The 23608-nt window shown below is 41.2% G+C and overlaps 1 protein-coding gene across 3 annotated transcripts in view; it reads right to left on the bottom strand.

Annotated features, from left to right (window-relative positions):
- ANK2 (ankyrin 2) overlaps nt 1-23608 on the bottom strand; it is a 183686-nt gene that overhangs the window by 108878 nt on the left and 51200 nt on the right. For 2 of the 3 annotated variants that reach the window (XM_058420498.1, XM_040063639.2), the window contains exons 2-3: nt 7266-7367; nt 18-116 (exon numbers count right to left, since the gene is read on the bottom strand). In XM_058420498.1, the coding sequence (XP_058276481.1) occupies nt 18-116; nt 7266-7367 (201 nt within the window). Of the gene's footprint in view, nt 1-17; nt 117-7265; nt 7368-19319; nt 19465-23608 lie in introns of those variants that run through there. The other variant, XM_040063640.1, reaches the window with a different exon arrangement.

Here is a 23608-nt window from a genome sequence, read left to right as displayed (position 1 = left end):
AGACATGCATTAATTACCTTAGTGGCAGAATCCACAGCTGAGCCTCTTTCCAGCAATTCCTGCACCAGTCCCACGTGGCCTTCTTTGGCTGCCAGGTGCAGAGCATTGAGCCCATTCTGTAAGCACAAGGGCCAAGATCCATTACAAATATCAGATACACATTCCTACCTCCCCCTGGGATAAGGAGAAGATTAGGAGCTGGAATACTATTACATCTCTTAGCTGACTGTCTGCATAAGTCAGATACTTTGGACATAGCTGTTTAAGCTGAGGTTCTGTGGGACAAACTTCTCTGGTAACATTTTTCTCATAGCAACAAATTAATCAGAACAAACTGTATTTTGTGAGTCTCCAGAACAGATTCCTTATTTTCCAATAACTTCCCATTACCACAGACTACTACCTTGGGCGTCTCCATGGAGCCCAGTATTTCAAAACTTGAGTGTATTTCTGCCTTGCTTTACTGTAACCTTACACAGCCCTGCCGAGGTTCTATCAATACTGAGAAATCACAGGACTTAGCCAAATTTACACATGATGTGTCTGCTCAGTCAGGGTTATTCCATGCTGATGTAGCCACCCTCAACCCTGGTCTCTCCTCTGGGATAACTGGTATCAAATGGAAACCCAAAAGCACAAATAGGCCAAAATGGTTGTTGATCGCTTTTGATGTGCAAACTGATCCTTGATCTGGCACTTCTGCTGGTGTCTGATGAGCACGTTCTTCACTAAACTTTGAGGTTTTGCCATCTCAGTCAGAAAGGAAAAAAAAAATTAGTTAAATAAAAGCTAGAATTTTTGAAAAGGTAACCTAAGAAAGTCAGCATTTAAATCTTCTCCACATTAAACAGGAATGGGATACTTTACCTCATATAAATTCCTGCCGTGAAAATTCCTGCCATGAAAACTTGATCTCCTTCTTCCTAGTATCCCCCTTCCACCCAAGGAAAAAAATTAAACCGCAGTCTATTGCAGCTGAATTGCCAACCTGTTTTTCACAATCCTAAGGTATTTTTCATGCTACATCAGGCAGGTGACAGCAACAAATACTGCCATTCCCTCCAGCAATCTCCTGGTTTCCATATTGCAGGTATCAAGAGCAATACTCAGGTGTTTGAGCAACCAGCAGCAAATTCAGCACTGTGTAATTTTTATCACTTTGCTTGTCTCCGAGTAGTTCAGAGTCATTTCAATTGTGAAATAAACAGGCAACTTCCTGGCTTTTATTTGTTCATTCACAGAAGCAGTTGGAGCCTGTAATTCCCAGTGGGATTTTAAAGCACTTAGCACTTCACAGGAGATATTTGATGGGAGTGGGTCCAATGGCTTCAGACACAGCACTCCAAATGCATTTCTACACTAACTCCATTTGATTCCACATCCATGTAAGCAGCACAGGCAGATTTTGTGGTGAAATTCAGAAGCGGAACTATGAGAAAAGCAAAGTAACTAAAGGAAAGCCACAATCACAGGCTGCCAAAAGCAGAGAAACACCCTTCTGCAGCCTGGTCGTTAGGAAATGTTAATGAGAAATGTGGTTTCAAACTCCATAATGTGGGAAAAGCTACAACAACCAGAAAATCCTTATGCCAGGGGAAACACTCCTGCTACAGAGCTGAAGAGCACAGCCAGGGGTAGCAGTAGTGCCATGCCCTGGTCAAGGATAAATCCTTGGCCAAAAATATGTGCTGAGGTTGACCAAAATCACCAGGATGAAGAATACTGCACAAGTCAGGGAATATTTTGCAGACTGAACATGTCTCTGATCTTTCTTGGATTTTTTATCTCAGCTGAGTATCAACTAACCATAAGTACAACCTACAGTGGCTGAGAGCTTTGAATTAGTATTTTGTGGGGAAACACACAGTGTTTAAGAACAAAGACCTGTCCTTGTATCTGATCTCATAGATTCTGTCATCAACACTTTGCACAGGAATCTGAAGGGCAGCTTGTCCTCCTCACCGTGTACACAGCTGATGTATCGCTGTGACATGCTATTTACCTTCCTCACTCTTTGGGAACAAACAGCAGAGAAACTGCAAAACTCATGGCCCATAAATGTCTCTGAATGCAAAAGCATGAGCACAAGCCTCTGTCATAGTTTACCACGTGCCAAAATAGGGAGAGAGCAAGGCTTGTCCCAGTGCTTAATCTCTAAAAATGCTTGTATTCCTACTTTGAACCGCATATTTGTTGGTGCTACATTATGCACCTGAAAGTTAATATAGCTGCATAAATTAAGGGTTTTTTGCAACACAGAACTCCTTTTTAATTAATTACAACATGAATAAAATTTCTAGGCAAGGTCTAATAAAAAGCTTACAGGAAAAAACTCTAGCTTAAAAATAGGACTATAGACATTCAAATTCCATAATTCCTTAAATAAAGCAAGCTGGAGTAAGCAGTAGCAAGCCCTGCACTTTAAATGCTGAGGCCCAGCACAACTGAAGCCTTAAAGCAACTTTTGTTCTCTTTCTCCCTAATCAGAACCAACGCTGCAATTATTTCCCAGCCCACGTGGCTGATCCCTGCTACTTCTGATGATGGAATCTCAGATTTAATCAATGCAACTCCTCCGTTCCTGTCAACTAGATCTTTGTAGTTCAGAACAACAAAGGTTTCTGACACGTCCCTTTTTCTCTCCCCTGCCCACCAAAAAGTTGGGGAGGGTGAAATTAGTTGTCTGCTAAGCAAAAGTGTGCATAAGGACAAAGCCTGCGTATGCCATAACTGCCATTCTTTTGGAGAGTCCCTGGTAATTTTAACTCTCATAAAATAACATCATACAAAGCCTTCAGAGCTGGCTCCTGTTTCCAAATGTTTCCCTGCAGTGCCTGCTTCCCTCAATTCTCTTTCTCCTCTACCACTGAGGTAGAGATGTCAATGCTTTGTATCCCATGGAGCGCTACAAACATGCACGTACCACTGTCTGCTCACAGCACTTCCTGTGGTGCCGCCCTAGGTATTTTCACCACCCTGGAAAAGTCCAGGGATTTCTTGGACATCCTAAAAATCACCAGCCTATTTTAAGCCAGTCCAAAGTCAGTCACTTATTCCCCATGAGACAGGTACTGATACTGCTCTTGTCTGGAAATCACCCAAAAATATTCCCTGCTACGTCTGCCTTTGTATTGAGTTGTGGAGTCACGGAGCAATGGAAGCTCCTTCATCGCTGCCTGGTTCAGCATCAATCCAAGTGTGCCATTTACTCCTTCTGGGACATCACCCAGATCCAATGGCTTCTCCCATTCCTGCCTAACGCTATTGTGCCAAGGCAAATTGACACCGTGGAAAAGCAATGGCTTGGCAGAGCATCAGATCAGCCTGGAGTTCAAAGAACATTTTAAATCAGCCAAGTCAGTGCTCTGTGTGTTTTTACGCCCTTCCCTCTAAGCTCACCTCTAAGTGACAGGTATAGACAATTTCTTGGCAGTCCTAGAAAGCTCGACTCACCTTCTGCTGGTGAGACTTAGATGATAAAGAACTTAAAGCATAGAAATGGGGAAAAGAAAGTGTTTGAAGGCAGTGGGGAAAGGGTTCTATGAGAACAGCCCAATAGCAAAGCATAACTTCAAAACACAATGAAAATTAAAAAGCTTTTGTGACTAACTCCGTATGGTGGCACTAACTCCTTTTGCCAGCAGAGGCAGAAACTAGAGATCAGTGCCACAGTCTTTGTTAAACTCAAATACTTTTCTCTCTTTAACAGATAGCTCTGCAAACTGTCCTCTGAATAAATCTCTTGGGGAAGTAAAATGCACATGTGGCAACCTTTTTTTCAAGAGAGATTTGGGAAAGGGCACATTAGAGAGCTGGACATGGCTTTCTGAAGTCCAAATATTTGTGGAAATTTTTCCTAAAAATACCACAAAGAAATTAAGTGGATGGTGGGGAAGAAAAAATGAAAAACATTATCAGTTACAAAAATTCTCCCTTTATGTTGCTTTATAGTCTAGGAAGTCAAGAAACTGAATTAACCTATAAAGTGACATCAAACGTGGTGCTGCCGACCTCATTATGCTACAGTGCTCCTTCAGACTGTAGCTGGCACTGCTGGGAGAGGCAGTGCCTTTCCACTTGGAGGGAGGGAGGGAGGAAGAGCGGTCTCCATCTCACTGTCACCAAAGGAACAGAGACCAATCGAATTAAATGCAAGCCAATAAAATGAGAGCAAAAGCCAAACTGACAGAAATTCAAAAACCCTTGGAGCTGGGGGCCCCCAAACTACCTAATACTTGAACCTGATCTGTTCAAAGCATTAGACTTCACAGAGGAACACAGAAGACTTTTCCAAAGCAAATGCCAAAGCCCATTGCATTTTTCTTCCAAGACATCACCCCAAAAACTGACAGGTCTCCAAAGACAAGACAGAGAAATGCTACTTTATGTTGCCTTTGGATCCCCAATTCAGTTTTAAAACTCAGCAGGCAGCTGATGAACTCTCAGAATAGTCAGACTTTGGGGTCTAACTCCTGCTGGAACCCTGGGCTGCACAAAGGCACGGTGTAACACTGGTTTTGCTAAGCAACATAATTTTGAACATGATGCAGGAGCAAGTTGTTTTCTCTTGCTACATTAACTAGAAACAGTAACTACATCCTAAAAAACCCTACATTTGTAGCACAGAAAAACAGCTTTAAAGGAAACAGGTATTTCCAATGCCTATTGGTTATCCACCCTATAAAATACCAGGGTTTTTTTAAGGGACTCTTCATGAAAGTGGGGAATTTTGTGCCCTGACATATCTAATTCTCTCCAGAAATAAACAGAAATGATTAATGATTTTCAGAATAGATGACAGTGCTTGAATAAATTATTATTCCATAATAAGTGAACTTGCTATGATGGTAGCATTCAACAAAGCATATTTAAGTAATATCTAATTATTAACTATATAATTGTTTCCTTAACTACTCTCTGTGATCAGTATATCCAAAAGCATTAGGCTCCATCGTATTTTGGCAACAGTTGCATTGGGAAAATACTTTGATTATCTATAGAGACATATCACTCTGAAAATCCAGGATCCAAGATAAAAACCATTGAAACTGAAGAAAGAATCTCCTGGTGTTCTCTCCATTCAGGAAAGATTATATTTAACATTATGTATGAGATCTAATCTAAAAAGAGCATTTTACTGGGCAAAAATACGCTGCACATACAAAGTTTCATTTTTTAAAAAGCATTGAGATATCTCACTCTTAAAAATAAAATACACCCCTGCATTGTGCACAGACTGTGTCTGCTTCTCCCCTCAGACAGCTGGAACACCACGACATGGACAGCCCTGTCAAACCCTGAGGAGGACACAGAGGAGGAGGAATAACTTGAAGGCTGCAGTAGCAGCTGCCACAGCTTACTCAATATTCCCTGACCTCTAGCAGAGGGAGTCTGCTCCCACCCCCAACCAAATTTACAATACACCAGTGATGGCAGTGATCAGTGGAAGCAGCGAGGGTCTTAAGTTACCAAAAATCTCTGTAAGCAATTTTATACAGCACCAGGATTGGAGTCTGCCAGAAGCTGAAGTGCCTGGTTGTGCTCAGTGGATGGTGAAAGCTCTGATCTCACCAACACAAGTGTCAGATATTGCATAGATAAACACAAGAAATTATCAAGTGACTATATGAATATATGACTGTGGATTCTCCCTCCTTCTTGCTAATTACATTGCTGCAATTTAACCTGAATTTGAAACATATATTTCAGGGAATCTCAGTAAATAAATCATATATGGAAATTAGTACTTAATCAAAGTACAAGAGGAGCTTTGTCACCAGCTTCAGTTGGAAGCACTTTCCACAGAAGATAAATCTGCAGCAACCTTTGTCATATTCCTCCCATAACCAGCAAGAGAACATGAAAACTGGGAAAAAAACCTTGCAATGTTCCAAAGTAATTACATATTAACTGTGCTCTGTCCTGGCGGTGAATCTCTTTGTTAATATTGGTGCTTATAATAAAAACTGAAAACTTGCTGGACCTATTTGAACAACAACTTGAGTCTAGCTTTACTCTCTCCTAACTGGGTAACTTGAAGTTTGCCAGGTCATGTCCCATATAACTTCAGAAGTTTTTCCTTGGCAGTAAGTCTTTTAAAGGAAACCTTCTCCTAGACAGTAAGACAAGAACATTTCTGTATGTTTACAATAAGCAGAACATGAAAAGCCCCAGCTCCTATCCTCCTCATCATTAAACTCCTTGGCACGGCAAACAGATCTGCTCTCATTCCTGTGCCCCAGCTTCCATCTGACACATGCCTGCTTTAATCATTTGCAGCTTTCCTCCAGGGAAGGTGCAAAGATTTTAGGTGATTTCATCCCTTATTCTCCCATTTACGCTTTTTTTTTTTTCTTTTTTTTTCTTTTTTTTTTTTTTTTTTAATACCCAAAAAGAAACAGTGGTCACAATTCTGGGATTTTACTTCCAAATGGCATAGCCATTGTCCAGTTAGTGGTCACTCTGACCAGCTATGGCGAAGAGCTAGGCGAAAGCTGGGCACCATAAAACCGGAGCTGTCAAATTCCCCATCAAAGAAACTGCAGTGATTTCACTAGAAAGGCAAGACACTTCCCAGAACTGATGTAGACACTTATTTGCATATTTATTTTAAGTCACAGCTAGAGTCTTATTAAACTTGATGGTTCTAGCCACTTAAATAAACCTTGCAAATGTAGGTCCCTAAGCTATGGAGCCAAAGTAATTGAACTTATATGACAGACCTATAAAAGAGCCAAGCCAAAACATTGTACCACATTACAGTCACATCAATGGGGAAATTTTAATAGTCTGTTTTTACAGCAGTAATAACTTTCCTGAAAGGAGAGGCAGTATATTAAACTCAACATTTAGGTACCTTTTATGGTATGTTGTAGATACTGTCGACCAGAGATAAAAACACTTAGCTTTGTGAAACAAGGTGAAAGCCCATGGCTACCCTTTAGCCATCTGAGAGTAACCAGAACTGCACCGCCAGAGCAGGTGAGTGCCAAGATTTTAATCTGCTTGGACACGAGTTATTTGGGCAGTGACAGCTACACCCACTCAAGTGCTTACCTAACCTCTGAGATCTCACAAAAACAACAAGAGAACTCTCAGGCTCCCACACCTGAGCTCTCAGGGGATCAGGTGCTTCATGTGAGACGGCTAAGGAAAATCCATGGGCTGAGCACACCACGTTCACCAGGACAAAGACATCACATTTCTACAGTGCCCAGGTTTCTTGCAATTCACCCTTGCAAACTTGTGTCCATCAAATATCTTACCTGATTACAGGTGTTAATGTCTATTCCACTTTTCAGGTATTCCACAACTTTGTCCAAATTGCCAGCTCTGGCAGCTCGGAGAAAGCTTGCATTGCTGTCAGACTGTAAAAAGACAAGAAAAAAATTTCTCCAATTAGCCCCTGCTTAAACCAGAGCAGAACTTCATCAGTGGTGAAAGGTTTCCACATTTTATGCTGCAGGAGAATAAAACCATGAAACAACCGAGTCTGAATTATATCTGCATTAATTAGCATATTTAAATAAGGCAATAATGGCACAAAAGAACTGCAGACCTGTCAGAGTGAGCAAAATAGAGCAATAATAGCTGACATTCAAGATTTTGCAAGAACTAAAAAAATAAAAATAAATAAAAAAGAAACCAAAAAAACCCCAACCATAAATCATAGTAACTGATATTGTCAACAAGAGAAAAGTAAGTGCATCAACTTGCTAACTGTAGTTTTCTGGGAAATTATATATAAATATGTGATCTCTTCATATATATAATTTTAGGTATTATTCATGTATTTATGTATGTTGTTTATAGATTTGTATAGATGTTATCTACAGATTTAGATCTACTATTTTTAGATATATATGCTCAAAGCAGACAGCACTGCACATGTAGCTAACCTTGGAACAAAGCAGATGAAGTACTCAAGGCTGAGTATCTAAATCCAGGATCATGTTGTAAACTTCCCAATCCCTAAACTGCCTGCGCTCATAGGTGAAAAAGAGGTTTAAAAATCCTATAAAAATATGTGTTCATTTTTCAGCCAGGTTGTGGGATGTACTGTTAAGCAACGGAGCGTGGAACACCTCAGCCTGCTTGCCTTTGTCCGTGACACAAAACTGCATTGGCTGCTTGAAACCAGCCCAGATTTGGATGTTCCCCCACACAGGCAAATTGGCTCCTCGGACACCCGAGACCAGGAGACAAACCAAAGCCGTGCTATACAACAAGCGTTGGGGAGCACGTACAGAGACAGCAACAACGTCCCAGTTCAGTAAGGCGGGTGGGAGCGAGTGCAAGGAGCAGGTCAAGAAGCACGAGAGCCTGTTTGTGGGGGTGTGAGCCCAGAGGTGGAGGACTGCCTGCACGCTGTCGGACCGGGACTCGCCGTTCCGCTGGAACGTCTCCAGCTGAGCGTGTTCTCAGCTAATCCCACCTCCCTGTCACAAACGCCGGGGAGAGCTGCTCCTTCACATCGTGAGAATATCCTGAAAGCCTCCCACTTCCAGCCACTTATTTCAGTTGCCCAATCCGTTCCAATGCATTTATTTTGGTCCCCCTGCTTATCACACTGCACTAACTCACTTCACAATCCCCGATTCCAACCTATTTTAATCTGCAACAGATGGATGTCATCAAAATGGGCCTCCTTGCAACTGTGCCACATGCCAAGACAAAAATATTCTCTTTTAAATTCCTTTCAGAAAACTTCAGCACATTTTCCACATTTTTTACTGTTAGGGAAACAGACCATCTTTCTAAACACGCAGCAGGGGGAAAGGGAAGGTAAGGCAGGAATTTACAGCGACAGAACTTTTGGATAGCTGCAGGCCTCAGTCAGGGGAGCATTTGGACAAGGTTTGATGCCAGTGCAGGTTTTGACAGGAATCTGAAAGTTCCCTTTAAAGACTAAAGGATAGCTGTTGACACCCTTTCCTGGGATGAGGATGTGCTCGTAAACACACCAAATTATGTTTTAATATTTAAATATCCTTGAAAAAATCAAGTATCTTGGTAAAAACATTAACCAAGAACAAATGACTGAGTGCATGAGGGGTAAACCTGGACACTCTGGTTGGGAAAAACATCTTTGCCCTCAATAATACACACATTTTACCTTCATTCCCCCATTTTTTTCACGTTTTACTACTTCAACAATAATTTACCGTTGCAAAACTACAATCATCAGCTTTATACTTTTAAAAGGTTAAGAAAGAATAATGCAACAAATTACCACCTACAACTCTGGGTTCTTAGGAATGAAAAAAATCATTGCTTGTTTTTGTTTCACATAGAATAACATAAAAAGCTAAAAATGCTGACATCGCCATTATTGCTGGAAGCTCAGATTGTAGCTAAGCCCCACACATCTATATGCCATTTTTTTCTGGCTAAGAAGACACAAGCAGTGCTTTCCAAGTAGATTCTCATTTCCTTGACTCGTAATTTTATTACCTCATAATCAAATTACTGCAGTGTACATCACTTCAAATCCCTTCAAAACACTTTCCATACACCAGAATATTGATCATAATACAGAATAATAATTTCTCGTCTACATAAAGAGTAATTCAGCAATCCCTAGGTTTCATATATAAATACTAGAGACTGGTTCCACAAAATACATAAAAGATTCAGCACCATGTTACAAGGTTTAGAAGACTCAGAAGTTGGAAGTACTCAGATCTGTTTTCTTTCCCAGCTGCCCAAATCTAATTTTTCAGTAGGTTGTCACTAGTTTGTCATTTGCCCCAATCTTTTAATGTTTTTAAAGGCATTTTTGTCAGCACTACTGTCTCAGACATTTATTCACTTTAGCACACTTCAAATTCAAATGCATTTTGACAAATTCCCCTCAGTAAAACAACAGCAGCAGTTTCCTGTAGTCTTACCGTATCAGAAGACAACGAATTTGGATGCCAGCTTTTCCAATGGATTCTGTAATCTCTTGAAATATTTTGTTATGCAGCCCTCCACAGTCTTCAGAGCTCCTCACAGCCCTCAGAGGGGTCTTCAGAGCCCCTCACAGTCCCTCAAAAGCCCCTCAGATCCACTCACAGCCCTCAGAGGGGCCTTTAGAGTCCCTCAAAAGTCCCTCACAACCCCTCTGAGCCCCTCATGGTTCTCAGAGTCCCCCAGAGCCCCTCACAGCCCCTCACAAGCCCCTCATAGTCCTCAGAGTCCCTCACAGCCCCTCACAACCCCTCACGGCCCTCAGAGAGGCCTTTTGATCCCCTCAGAGTCCCTCAAAAACCTCTCACAACCCCTCAGAGCCCCTCATGGTTCTCAGAGTCCTTCAAAAGCCCCTCACAGTCCCTCAAACGCTCCTCATGGTCCTCAGAGCTTCTCACAGTCCCTCAGATCCCTTCAGAGTCCCTCACAGCCCTCAGAGAGGCCTTTTGATCCCCTCAGAGTCCCTCAAAAGCCCCTCACAACCCCTCATGGTTCTCAGGGTCCCCCAGAGCCCTCACGGCTCCCTCATAGCGTTTCTCAGTGCGAGAAACCACCTTATCGGTCTTTATAGTTTTGGGACTGGTGAAGAAAAACTGTCAAGAACCAGTCATTTGAAGGCACTTCCTTTACAAGGAAGAAGACAAAAACCCAGATCCAGAGTCCCGTGCGCCATACGGTATTTATCACATCTCCTCTTCCTAAGCACACACCCGTGAGGGGCTTTATTAGGAGTTTTACACAATGTAAGAAGATCATGGTAAACGCTCTACCAGTGAGGAAAGGAAAGATTTACAGGAGAATAGCTCACTACATGGGCACAAGAACATGAGAGCACTGCAGTTTGGGAAGGCCCAAAGCTGACATGTTAATGGCAAAGCCTCAGCTGGCAGCTCTGCCCACCCTCAGCCCAGTCAGGCAGAATTAAGGCTCACGTTGTGTACGTGCAGGCACTAAGGTCAGGCCAAATCAATACGTTATAAACATGATATAAAAATATGGTATGAGGGGTTAGAAAGTACTGTGTTCTGTAGTATGGGATGAATTCACCATCTATGGATTTAACCAACGTTTTCTAATGCACTGCTCTTGATACATATACAGTGAGAGAGCACTGCAAGTCCTCACTGACTACTTTTTTTTTTCTTTTTTAATGCTTGCAACGCAATTCTAGTACTTTATATAGACAGAAAGGTAAATTTATAATATGTTCTCGGTGAGGTTGGTGAGGCCCTGGCACAGGCTGCCCAGAGAAGCTGTGGCTGCCCCATCCCTGGAAATATGCAAAGGTTGGACAGGGCTTGGAGCAACCTGGTCTACTGAAGGTGTCCCTGCCCGTGGCAGGGGGTGGAACTGGATGGCATTGAAGGTTCATTCCTAGACCTATGACTTTTGAGGAATATTGTGTTCAATATTTGCTGTTATTGTACCTTGTAAAGATCACCAAGATCTCCTATCTTTTAAATTTCTTATGAACTTCTGACCGGGATAGGTAATTCCAGCTATTAATAAGACTTTTCAGACCACTAGGAACAAATAATCTACAATGTGAAAAACATCAGTATAAGCTTAAGTACACTTAGAGCACGAATAAAAGCATTACTTTGTAACTGCCTAGCTGTCAGATATTGCATAGGGAAATACAAGAAATTATCAAGTGACTATATGGATATATGACTGGATCTCACTCTTTCTTGCTAATTACATTGCTGCAGTTTAACCTGAATTTGAAACATAAATCATATATGGAAATTTGTACTTTAATCAAATATTCAGACATTCCCTTCTGGTTCCTCTGTCCCCACTCTAGCTGCCCTTCCTATTCAATTATATACCACATCACTTACTGCGCACAGCATATGTCTGTTTCACTAAGGCACTTAGAGAGAAGTGCTAAAATAAATCTTGAAGTCATATGCTCTGCCGAACCCATAAAAATTTCTCCAAATATTCAAATTTGCTAGTGAAAACCAGCTTGATGCATAAGAAGGAAAGTCTAGGGGAGTACAAGGTTTCAGTTTTCAAAGGATAGCCTTCATCATGACGTTATCCAAGCCATCCAAATATTTGTTTTCAATTCTGTCTGTAGAAAAACTATTCCTGCAGGTTGGATTTGAGTTTTTTCCCCTGCAAGTAAGTTGTACAATCCCAGCCTATCCCAACTCAGAAATATCTCTGTGAGAGAACCCAGTCCAGCACTATGGGCCCCTGAACATTTCTCATCTACTAAATACAGTTTGTTAATGGAGTGCTGATAAAAAACAAATTCAAAACTCAAGCCTAATATCCCAATAGTATGCTCACACTTTAATTTAACCTGTTTGGTTTGTGTACTGCAATGTGTATCTGAGTGGTAATAACCCTGGTCAGACTTTTCAAGCATGGACTCAGGAATACACTGCTTTGATTTTGTGGAGAAAAATTTACTGAGCTATAACTTTTGAAGATATTGTCCCTGATCAGACGTGAGAAAAACCTGCTTTACATAAATCAAAAAACTCAAATTGTTATCGGCTAAAAAACCTTTGGTGTTAAAGTGAATCCCGTGTTATCGCTGCAGGTGAAGCCAGCATTAAGCCACAATTAGTCAATATGGCAGGGGTAGGTGGCACTGCTAATGCCATTTAAAACTCCAGAGTTGTGAGGCATGTTTGTCCAACAGCTGTTTCTATAATTAGCAAAATGCTGATAGCTCATGAACTCCTCCTCATTAAGAAACTCCTAATTGACCGGTAGCTCATCATGCTAATATATTCAGGGAATGCCTGGAGTTGAGAATTCAACTCATGACAGAAGGGAAGTTGCGCCTTCTAAACTCAAATTTTCATGGTTTCTTGACGTTATTCAATACTTAAAGATGCAAAAGGAAAAAATTACAGGTATGCAAACACATAACTTTTTTATTATTATTATTATTCCCTACTTTCTAAAGTGACAGTTTAAGTTCCTACCCTTGAGACAACCACTAAATTTTGTCCCAGTTGGCTTGGTTATTCTCTGATTTCTGGAACCATCTGTTCCAACCAGCCACCATTTAATTGGGTGCAACTCTAAAAGCAGCACTTACCAGGTGTTACCATTACCCAACTCACTCATCACATACAGATTTCTGCCCATTAAGGAACCTTCTTCCATACCAGCATTCAGATGTAAAAGACAGGAATTCAAATATAATGCTTTTCCTCATGGAATACTTTCTGTAAAACTTGCCAGCAAGTTTATCAGTGGCTCACATTTTATCTACTGTACACTGTAATTTTTTATTGACCTGAAAGTGCTGCTGATCTCCAAAGGGCATCACTCTAGAAGATGGAGCAGTGACTGCAAAGAGGCAAAAGTTTTTTACACTTTTTGCTTTTAATTAAACCCCCAGAGGAGAGTCTGAACCTGTAGTTCTGATATATATGCCATAATGACAGCTATATATCCACTTGGAGGGGCACAGGCTCAGTAATCTAATACAGATAAATGACTTAAATGAGATAATAACAGCTATAATGGAACATATTTTCCCAGCCCCTAACGAAATAACATTCATCTTTTGAAAGAAAAGAAATACTGCAGCGCTTTGCTTTCAAAACCACTTCCTTTGCCCCAAAAATGTATGTTTTCATCTCATTCATTTACTGAGGGCGATGAAGAAAGACAGATAAATCACGGCTCCTAAAGAAATCTCAGTGTCTAAATTCCTACATGAACAATGGGACAAATTTTCTTATTTCAATATCAAAACAAGAGTTTTTATCACTCAGCTTTTCCCATTCAACCATGTACAGGCATTTCAGATCAGATTCATCCTGTTGTGCACCTTCGGTTGTATGGAATATGTTCAGAATAGTTGAACCGAAAAGCCCACAATTCTAAAATAGCAGCTTTCACTAAACAAACATCATGTTCTCATAATCTAGAGCAAGTTCTTATCCAGCAACAAGACACAATGGACCTTATAATAAACTAATATTTGTTAAGAGAAGAAGAATCCCAAGATTTGTGAAATGTGAAGATGAAGATAAGATTTCAGGGGTAAGAAATCACTAGCAAGTTAAATGTCCTCTGCCAAGATGAAGGTAATAGCATTTAGTAATTAATTATTTTTAACTGTCAAAGCTCTCTCTCTCTCTAGGTTGATATTGATGGTTATAAATCAGAAAAATAAAAATATTCTTTAAAGTATATATTATGAACCTGAATAATTTAAGGTGCTTTGAGTACTTAGGCCAAACAATTGTAGAACATCATGAAGGATATGGAAAAGCTGGCACCACTTTTCTGGCACTGAGCTGGAGCTGCAGCTGGAATTGCCCCTACCACGCTGTTGCAGACGTCATGGATATGGCCTCACACTTTGCCATGAAGACTGCTAATATTTTCAGCAAAAAACATTTTCTGATAACAAGATGGTGAAATAGGTACAAGAAGAGAGAAAGCTTTTGTGCTACACACTGCATATGACCCAGGATTCAAACAATCCTTGATTTCTAATCAAAACATTTCTAAACACAGAAAATTATTCCCTGACCCAGAAACCTGGGAGACCAGATTCTTTTCAGTACATGCTGCATTCCTCAGAATGAATATTCTCTCATTAGCTCTGCTAAGGGATGTGTAGAAGCCCAAATCATGCATTGCCAGAGCAGGTGGGAAGGGTAATGTTGTTTGCATTTATTATATATACTGGTAAAAGCTTTCTTGTGTCAGACAAAGAGGCTGCAACCCAAAGGAGATACAGTGTGCAGCAAGATTCAAGATTTAGAGTGTCCTCAAGAAATTCATTTTATTGGTATGACTGGAGATGGAAAGAACTATGACAAAAAAAGAAGCTCAGAAAATAAACTAGGTTAAGTGATTTATGATTTATGCACATTATAAATAAAAAATGTATTACAAGTCCAGCATATTTTTATTAGCTTCTGGTGATTTCAATATTTGTATATGCATTTGCAGTTCTTGGTCATTTAATATCTTTTTATGAGACTGTTCTCAGAAAGCTGCATTTGAAATTTACTAAGATTTTTATTGCCGCTACATTATCCCAACAAACATATTTTTGAGCAACATAAGGAGTAGAAAACTGCCCAGGTAAGAGAATCACCTGGCCAGTTCCTGCTCTAAGATCACTTCAAACAGACACAACTGAACAATTAGTAATACTGATGGGCATTTCTAATTTTCACAAGTGGTAAAGCCAGGTTTCAGCTGTTCCATCTCTTATTATTGATAGGAAAATTCTCAATTATTCACAAGGAATGGCTTTAATTTTAGGCTTATTGTTATATATTGACACCTTTGACTCTTTTGCCAACTCTGTGAAATTCCAGAGCTTGCAGGATACCATCCAGCCACTCTTTTCTCTCCGCTGGAATGCACAAATGCCTGATTAGTTTGGCTTTGTTTTTAACCAGGAAAATAGTAAAAGAATATTTTGGCAAACCACTTTAAACTATGCTTAATTTTTACCATATCTTTAAGTCTAATTGATGTCAAACTAAACAGATTTAAGTTATTTGTTAAAGGGAGGGGCGGGGGGGAGTTAAACCCACACTTAACCTTGTTCCTGAATTTGGGCCAATATTGGCAAATACTGTAGCAGCAGAAAAGGAAGAGAAATCTAATGTAAAACTATCCCTTCCATGGCCAAGAAGCAAATGCCTTCTATAAACCTTTTATGATCCTTAGTTGCCTCAGACATCTGTAGGAGTCCTCCCACTCCGTTCATTAACTTGCCATACTGGCCTGGCCTCTGATTGTACTGTGTCAATGAAGGATTTGTGAGAATCCTGAGGCAAAACTGCATAGTTTTCTATATAAAAGAATAGAATAAAAGTCCTTTCCCCAGCTGCAAGTCCCTTCCAAAGGCAGTACTTGAAATGATAGAAGTTATTTTAATCCATACTGATTTTACAATATAAAGCAACATCAGTTATCAGGGTTCTAATATGGGACAGCACATCAGTACTAGCTGAACTTCAGGCATGTGTAATCCCTGTCCTTCCCCTGGGCTATTCATCTTCTCCAAAACAAACTTTTTGGTATAAACCCCAGCTTGGAAACAATGCGTGGGTGTCTGAATTACCATTGGCACAAGTCTGAAAAACAGACTCTCAAATCTACCTGGGAAATATAATCTTTGTATTTAAAAAAGAATAAAGAGGAATAAAACCTCAAACCATCCTGAAAACCAACAAACCAAACCTCAAACTTTCAAGAATGAAAGATTTTATAGTCTGATTAATCTAAAACCTAGAAATATCTTCATTACTCTAAAAAGTAGAAGTGCAAAATCCTGTTGTTTAATGGGAACATTTCTTGTGCTGAAATTTGAGAAAAAAGAATCGTTTAGTCATTTCCTGAAACAGTAAGGATTTGGGATACGTTCAGAAGGAGCCACATGATTAGTCTTGGTTCTCCTAGCTGACACCCACATTTACTGACATCTCTTAAATACTGACATGGAACCAAGATTTCCTCTAGGGGAACTGAATAATATTAAAGGAAGGAAAAATATTTAGGATCCTCTAGATACCATAATATGTGTTAAGGTGCTGGTAACAACTGTAGAACTTGGCAGGCATCTAATGGTTCCCATGGCAAGTTCCCATTACTGATGATGTTCCTAAATAGAGGTAATAATGCTAGAACACCTCTAGAAAGAATTAGGATGCCATTCCAAATGTTATCTAGCGGGATAATAACCAGGCTTAACAAAAATCCTGGCTGTTAGTGAAGTTTATGACAGACTGTCGACAGATAATTCTATCACTCTCAATTTTTCATCCCCTATGGCCAAAGTGACATTTCCTAATAAAAGAAATGTGCTAATACCATCCATGCCAAAGAGTCAAACTGCTTTACCCACCCAAACACCATTAACCGATTGCCCATTGATTCAAACATACTGGTTCCATAAAACAGAAAAAAATATTTCATGTTGCTTTGCCATGGACAAAAATAGATGTAAACAAATGGTGCTACCACAGTTTCTAATTCAGCAAGAATCATCACAGAGATCTTACTTGTACAGAGAGGTAAAAGGAACACTCAAGTAGTAAAGAAAGAGTCTTGTAATGCTGGGCCTAGACCTTAAAAAATTCAGCTCTAGCCAGCAGAGACAGGAACCAGTTTCACCTAATTTCACCTGCAGAAAAGCAACAGTGATGTAAAAGTCCACCTTGCCAAATCCACTGCCTTGAGCAGGGAGGAAAAACTCCTATGAATGCTGCAGTAGGAGTCTGGGACAATCCTGTGTTGAAACTCAGAGCGGTCTGTTCTAGGCAGTCTGAAATACCTGGTCCTGAAGCAGCAGACTGCATTTGATTCTTAGTTTAGAAAAGATTAGATTAGCAAAGCAATTTTGCTATCTGAGTTGGCTGAATATCAGCTGAACTGTTCTGAACCTCCTATCTGCTACAAGGCTCCTGGAGTCATCATATTCAGCTTGATGCGGCAACTCTTTTTAATGAGCTGGGACAGGGAGCATGGTTACAGTTATATAAAGGCAGAGGAAATCTATAATAGCTAACAGGGTACTGCGCTGGATACCATATTCTTGTTTGGGGGAAAAGTAGATATACAATTTCTCTCTGCCAAACAAAGCTTTACTGACATTTCTAACTTAGAGACACTTCTTTTAACTTTTGTGTGGAATCATAAGGAAGATGAGAGACTGCAAACCTTCCTTGGGGAATACAGGACTTTTCCTTTGTAATCTCCCAAGCACTGTAAACCTGAATCAAGACAGACATTCTAAAGAAACTTGGCCAGTCCCTACCAGGGTCACACAAAGCCAAGATCTTATGATTGAACACATCAAAGACATTATCAAAGTGCCTGATCTCTGCCTGCTATGAAAAAGCTGTGTAGGCTGAATGAAAAGTATCCAGAAAAAAATAAAAAGCAAAAGAAGCCTCAAAGATCACATGCTGCTCACTCCTGCCTCCTCTGAGGGATGACCTTATGCCGAAGGGCAGCTCAGAGACTGGACATGCCAGGAGAACTGTTTCAGTTTGCTTATTTGTGTCACAGGGGCTTCCATACCTTTGCTTACAGCTTCAGGGAGATCCTCTAATGCCCAGTGAAACCACCCTCAGCAAAGGAAGCAGGCCCATCCTCCTCCACAGCCCAAGGAGTCCCACTCTTCCTCCCCCTGGCAGCGTGTTTCCCATCACAAACACTGGAAATTATTTGTTAATTCAACCAAAAACTCCTTGGTAGGAGAAAAAAAACCCTTCTGCTTAGTCAAAGAAGTAGGTTACTTTCATGTTTTAGCTCAAAGAAAGTTTTATTTCAGAGGATTTGGAGCTAAATGATCTTTAAGGTCCCTTCCAACCCAAACCATTTTATGATCCTGTGAAGAACGGGTCCAGCTGTGTTGTCAGTGAAATAAAACACAAAACCAGTCAGAAAATCCAGCCATAAAAATGTGCTACCAGAAAGCCAAGACAGCATCAAGAGTGTTTTCTAGGACAATGCAGAACTCCTTGTGAGCTGCTGCTGGGAGTGCCTTGGGTCTCCTCTTCCCCTACAAACACTGGAGCTCAGTTCACCTATTCTTCTATGCTACACTGCAGTAACTGAGGCATGTGCAAAGCATCAGGTCAAACTGAGACCAATTCTAGTACACATCCATTGTAGAGAACATAAGATTTGGATATACTGACACGGGTGGTTTACTGATCTTCCTGTTCTGACAAAGTTTTGACACAATGTATTTCCATTGCCAATTTTAAATGAAATAAACATGAATTTCTCGAACAAAATGAGACATAAAAGAAAAAGAGAAGAGACACTTCATTTGCCACAGACACTAAACAAGTATGCACATCTTAATGATTTTGTTCTGGTTTGCTGCACAAATGCTGACATTACTGCCATAAGCATGACCCCCTTGTCTGTGCCTGGTCCCACTCACTGTAACCCTCATCTGCATTAGGACCTGTGTGGCTCTGTCTCGAGTGCACATAGAAAACAACATCATGTATTGGGCCGGCAGCAGCTCAAAAGTAAACTACTGAGTTCAAGTTAGGAGGATGATCAATACAGGATGATTCCTAGCAGTTGTGCAAACCAGGATAACTGGATAACCTCCATTCATTGCAGGGCTTGTAGCACCCACAGGGTTCTCTCTTCACATACTTCAACCTTCTGGTAGCTGGCAGTGCTTTGAAGCCACTGCACAGCTCAGTGACCGCTGCTTTTTAATCACAGTCAGGGCAGCAAAGCAAAGCTTCAGCAGGGATGTGTTTAGCAGATCCCTCAGTGCTGCGAGCTATCCAGTAAGGTTCTGAGCAAAGAGATCCTTTGCAAATACAACATGCACAACCCTCATCTGATTTTTTTCCCTGTGATTCCTGTTTTCTTCAGCCAAAACTTACCAGGGCTTCAGGCTCTTTACTTTCTTCACTGTTGTATCCATAATAATCAGGAGTTTTATCCAAATCCTGTATGTTCCCTTGTGTCCTTAAGCCCTTCTCTGAATGACAAGCCTGGCAGATTGGTGCATTGCCCATATCAGTTCTTCTGCTCCCTCCGAGCAGGGGGACGGCCCTTGCACCGCAGCGGGTGCCCAGCGCCGCCGAAGGACAGGACACCGGCCGGGAGGAGGGTCCCGGCTGCGCTCCGCTCCCAGGCCACTGCTCCCGGGCTCCCTTCCCCGAGCCGTCCTGAGTCCCGGAGAACCCGAAACCCCAGCAGCTGCGGGCAGCGGTCGGTGACCATTTCCAATTCAGGCGCTGCCCGGCTATTTTTACACCTACCAGGCCAGCTATGCATGTCAATGGCGTGGGGTGGGCCGGGGGACGGCTCTGCAGCGCGGAGCCGGCCGGCACAGCTCGCCGAGCCAGAGCCCCACTGGGTGGAATGCCCTACACACACGGGTTATTGAGTTACCCAGCTGCGTGCCTTTCGATGGTTTGATTTTTTCCCTGCTCTGGTCGGTCCCACTGCACTTACATAAAGCACTGAGTTTCAGAACGTTGCTAATGTCTTCTAAGTTTCTAACTCAAAAATATGATTCATTCAAATCTGTTATTCAACATCTACTTGATATATACAAACCAAGACAAAGTGGGTGAGTGCAGATTTCATGACCATTTAATTTCAGCAATTCACACGGCATTTCATGTTTATGTAGCCAATAACTGTGATGAGCTTGCTTTGGATTGATATGTCCCCCGGGTACGATCTCAGATGAGATTGAATGTATCCAAAAAAGACAATATCTGATGCTAGACCACTTTTGCTCTTCTCTATGTCATGTTTGGTCTCGTTTGGGATTTTTATTGTCAATTTGGTTTAGGGTTGGTGTAAATATTTTAACTAGAATAGTTGATTAAAAACTGAGCCCAAAACAAAAACAAACAAACAAAACAACCACCAAAAACAAACAGACAAACAAGGAAAAAAGGAAAATAAGAACAATCCCACCAAAACTGAGAATAAGAACATGCACTCTACGCTGGAGTTACTTATCATGATTGCACTCATTAGGATAAAAACAATGTACAGGATTGCATGTTAGAATCTACCCATTATCCAGAAGAGACTCGGTGCAGAATTAAAAAACACTGACACCAAACCGAACCACTCCACCAAAACCCAAACAAAACCAAAAACAAAAGGTAGTTGAGAATTAATTGGCAGTTTTCAATTTTTCAATTGGCAGCTGGAGGTAACAGAGGCAGCAGGGACAAAGTGTTTGTAGATGTCAAAGTCCTGTAGAATATATACCACCATGCACATCCAAACCCAGCGAGTGGGGCATGTATGTGAAAATTTAAGCTCCAGATTCCTTAGGAACAGAGATATCCTCAAAGAACTGCAACAACCAGCCAACTGTTTTCCCTTTGGGGCTTCAATCCATTGCCTGTACAGCAGCCCTCCATGGAGCCAATTCCCACCCCATTCCCCCTCACAGCAGCTCCAGTTATGATCCAACAGACTGAGCTCTCCCCAGCCCCTCATTAAGGGTTACTGATGGGCACAAGGTTCTCTTTTTTGTTAATTACCCTGAGGAGATTTTAAGGGGCTCTGTAATTTTTCCTTGTGGATGAACGCTCGAGGATGGATCACCTCAGGTGCTGTGATGGATAATGCTGGATAGACACATGCATAGAATAATTAAATTGTTGCTTTTGCCTTTTTGAGATTTTTTTTTTTTGCCAGCACTTGGCAACTTTCAGAATGTTTGTGCAAGGATCACTCTCCCATAATGAGTTGATGACAATTTCCTTCAGCTCTTCCGAAGCATCACCCTGTGACAGTAGTAAGGCTTAGAGACACCACTGGAACTTCTTAGTTTAGTTATCAAAATAAAAGGATGCGAGAAGGAATCCCACCAAATGCTTGCCTCGACCAAAGTTCATCAAACCAAGGTTCCAACATAAACTGGAACTACAAATCCCTGGACAGAGCAAGCTATTTAATATGCAAATAGCTTACTGGAAAACAGAAGGCACCACTCGGGGAAAGGGTGGCCAAACTTGAGTACCAGGCATTCCTGGGAAATGCTGCTTGTGGAAAGCACCGATCTGAGCCATCAGAGGGAGAGCGATGGAGAAGCCTTCTGCCAGAGCCTTTCAACAATATTGCCGTTGTTTGTCCAAGTGCCCCAAGACTTTAGGACAAATTACTCAGAAAGCAAACGCATGCATGCTCTGCCAGACTCAGCATCGTATCCTAACAGAGTACATGTTGGAGGGTTCAAAGCCTTTGTGCGGGAACACGTTGCTGTATCTCTGCATTCCCATGCTCTTTGCTGTCTTAGGGCTGCAAATCCACCCCAGCCCGCAGCAGTGAAGGAACCAAACCCAGAGGCACAGTTTGCCAGCACAGAGCTCACGCCAAAGCACCTCAGTCCTCTTCAGCAGCCCTACAGACCTTATCACATCATTAACTCCAAACCTCAATTACTTCCTTACCCAGGAAAACCTCAGAAACTAAATTTAAAGTGCTTCTGAGAAGGAGAGTATCCCATGTATTAAAGAACTGATACTAAGGCAGGGTCCCTCTTTACCCTCAAAAGGGGAAAATATTCTGGTTTCTTCCCTGAGTGTTTCTAAGCCTGCAGCACTTATGATTGTCACCCTTAAAGCAACACAAACCTATAAAGCCCTCAGCAAACTTTTGGGAATTGTAACTTTCCCAAAGATTCTCATAGTAAATGTTGCAATGGCTAGATACTCCCAGTTTGCTACTACTGGCCATCAAAGGAAGAGGTGGGGTACAAACCCACTGGCTTGCACTGGCTTGCAAAATCCCAATGAAGACCTCAAAGACTAACAAGCAAGAAGCAGTGAAATCCAAGCTCTCAGCTCAGCTCCAGAGAGAAACTTCTCTTGATGGGATAGCATTCCACAGTCCAAGAATGGCAAAGCTTGAGTATTCTAAGATGAAACAGGGCTGAGGACAGTCACACACACCCAGGTAGGCAGCAAGAGAAGCAAAACTGCTCTGCTGCCAGGGAAAACATTTCTTTATCCTTTTTTGCCATTACTATTAAAGCTTGGTTTGTCAGTAGATGTTTCAATTTGCATAACCAAAATGACAATTCAGGACGCACTTCAATAGCATTTAGTACTGGGGGGGAGGGGGGAAGGAAAAAAAGAAAAAGAAAAAAAAAAAGGGAGAAACAAGGCCAGAATGAGTTCCAAGTATCAAGACAAATAACAATTGTTAGCAACATAAATCCCCACTTTTATTATTGTTAAATCTCTCCCCAGAGAGCCATTTCTCATGACACTTTTATGGTTAAATATAGTAATAAAAAACAAAAAAAAAAAAAAACCAACCAAAAACACAGAGAGAGCAAAGAGATTGCACTGGGACCAGCTATATACTGCTAGGAGATTCCCCCCAACTTTGAAATTATTCCTAAATGCAAAGTCTTTCACTCCTGAGGATTTTTCTATGGGAAGGTCAGGTAGAACTCAGCTCACCTGTTTCAAGCAATTATTTTGGGTCAGATCTTGAGCTCATGTAGACTATAAACTCTGATGAGTCATGACTTTATATCATTTACGTCCCCCTTTATGCTTTACAATAATGACACTGATGAGATCACTATTTCCCAAAAATTCAGCCTTTTCTTCCTCTGGTCACAGAGACCACAATAAGCAATTCCCAAAGCCTAAGCAGCATTCACAAAGGGGCCATTGTCTGCTCCAGACAACCAAGCTAAAAAGTCCTTTTCAGCCTAAATATTTTGAGTCCAATCAATTGCAAAAACCTATTCTGAGCCATTTTAAAGAGGACTTGCTTTGCTTTTGATGGTGAATCATTTGACACATTAAGCCTAATGATCCTCTCCGGACAGCTCTTAATCCAAGTGGCACCATGTATATTTTAGCCTCCATGAAAAAAAGGAAAGAGACAACCTGAGGTTTAATCACTGCAGCTACAGATCCTGCTAGCACTGGTTCCTACAAATCCTGAAAAAGTTCTTTTGTGGATAGGAAAGTATAAAATGTACACAAAAATGCACCTGAGCCTCCAGCATTCCACAGGTAAAATACATCCTTACTTAGCAGATACGGGAGCTTTTGGATGACAAGTGTGGCACAAGCAGGTAAAGACAACCCCAGATTTCACAGAGATGCCCTCATGGGCACAGCAGTTTATGTACCACCTATTTTTCTCATAAAAATTGCAGTTGATATGTCTTTTC

Source organism: Hirundo rustica, chromosome 5, assembly GCF_015227805.2.
Source record: "Hirundo rustica isolate bHirRus1 chromosome 5, bHirRus1.pri.v3, whole genome shotgun sequence".
NCBI classification, from domain to species: Eukaryota; Metazoa; Chordata; class Aves; order Passeriformes; family Hirundinidae; genus Hirundo; species Hirundo rustica.
This window is presented reverse-complemented; position numbering and strand designations above follow the sequence as displayed.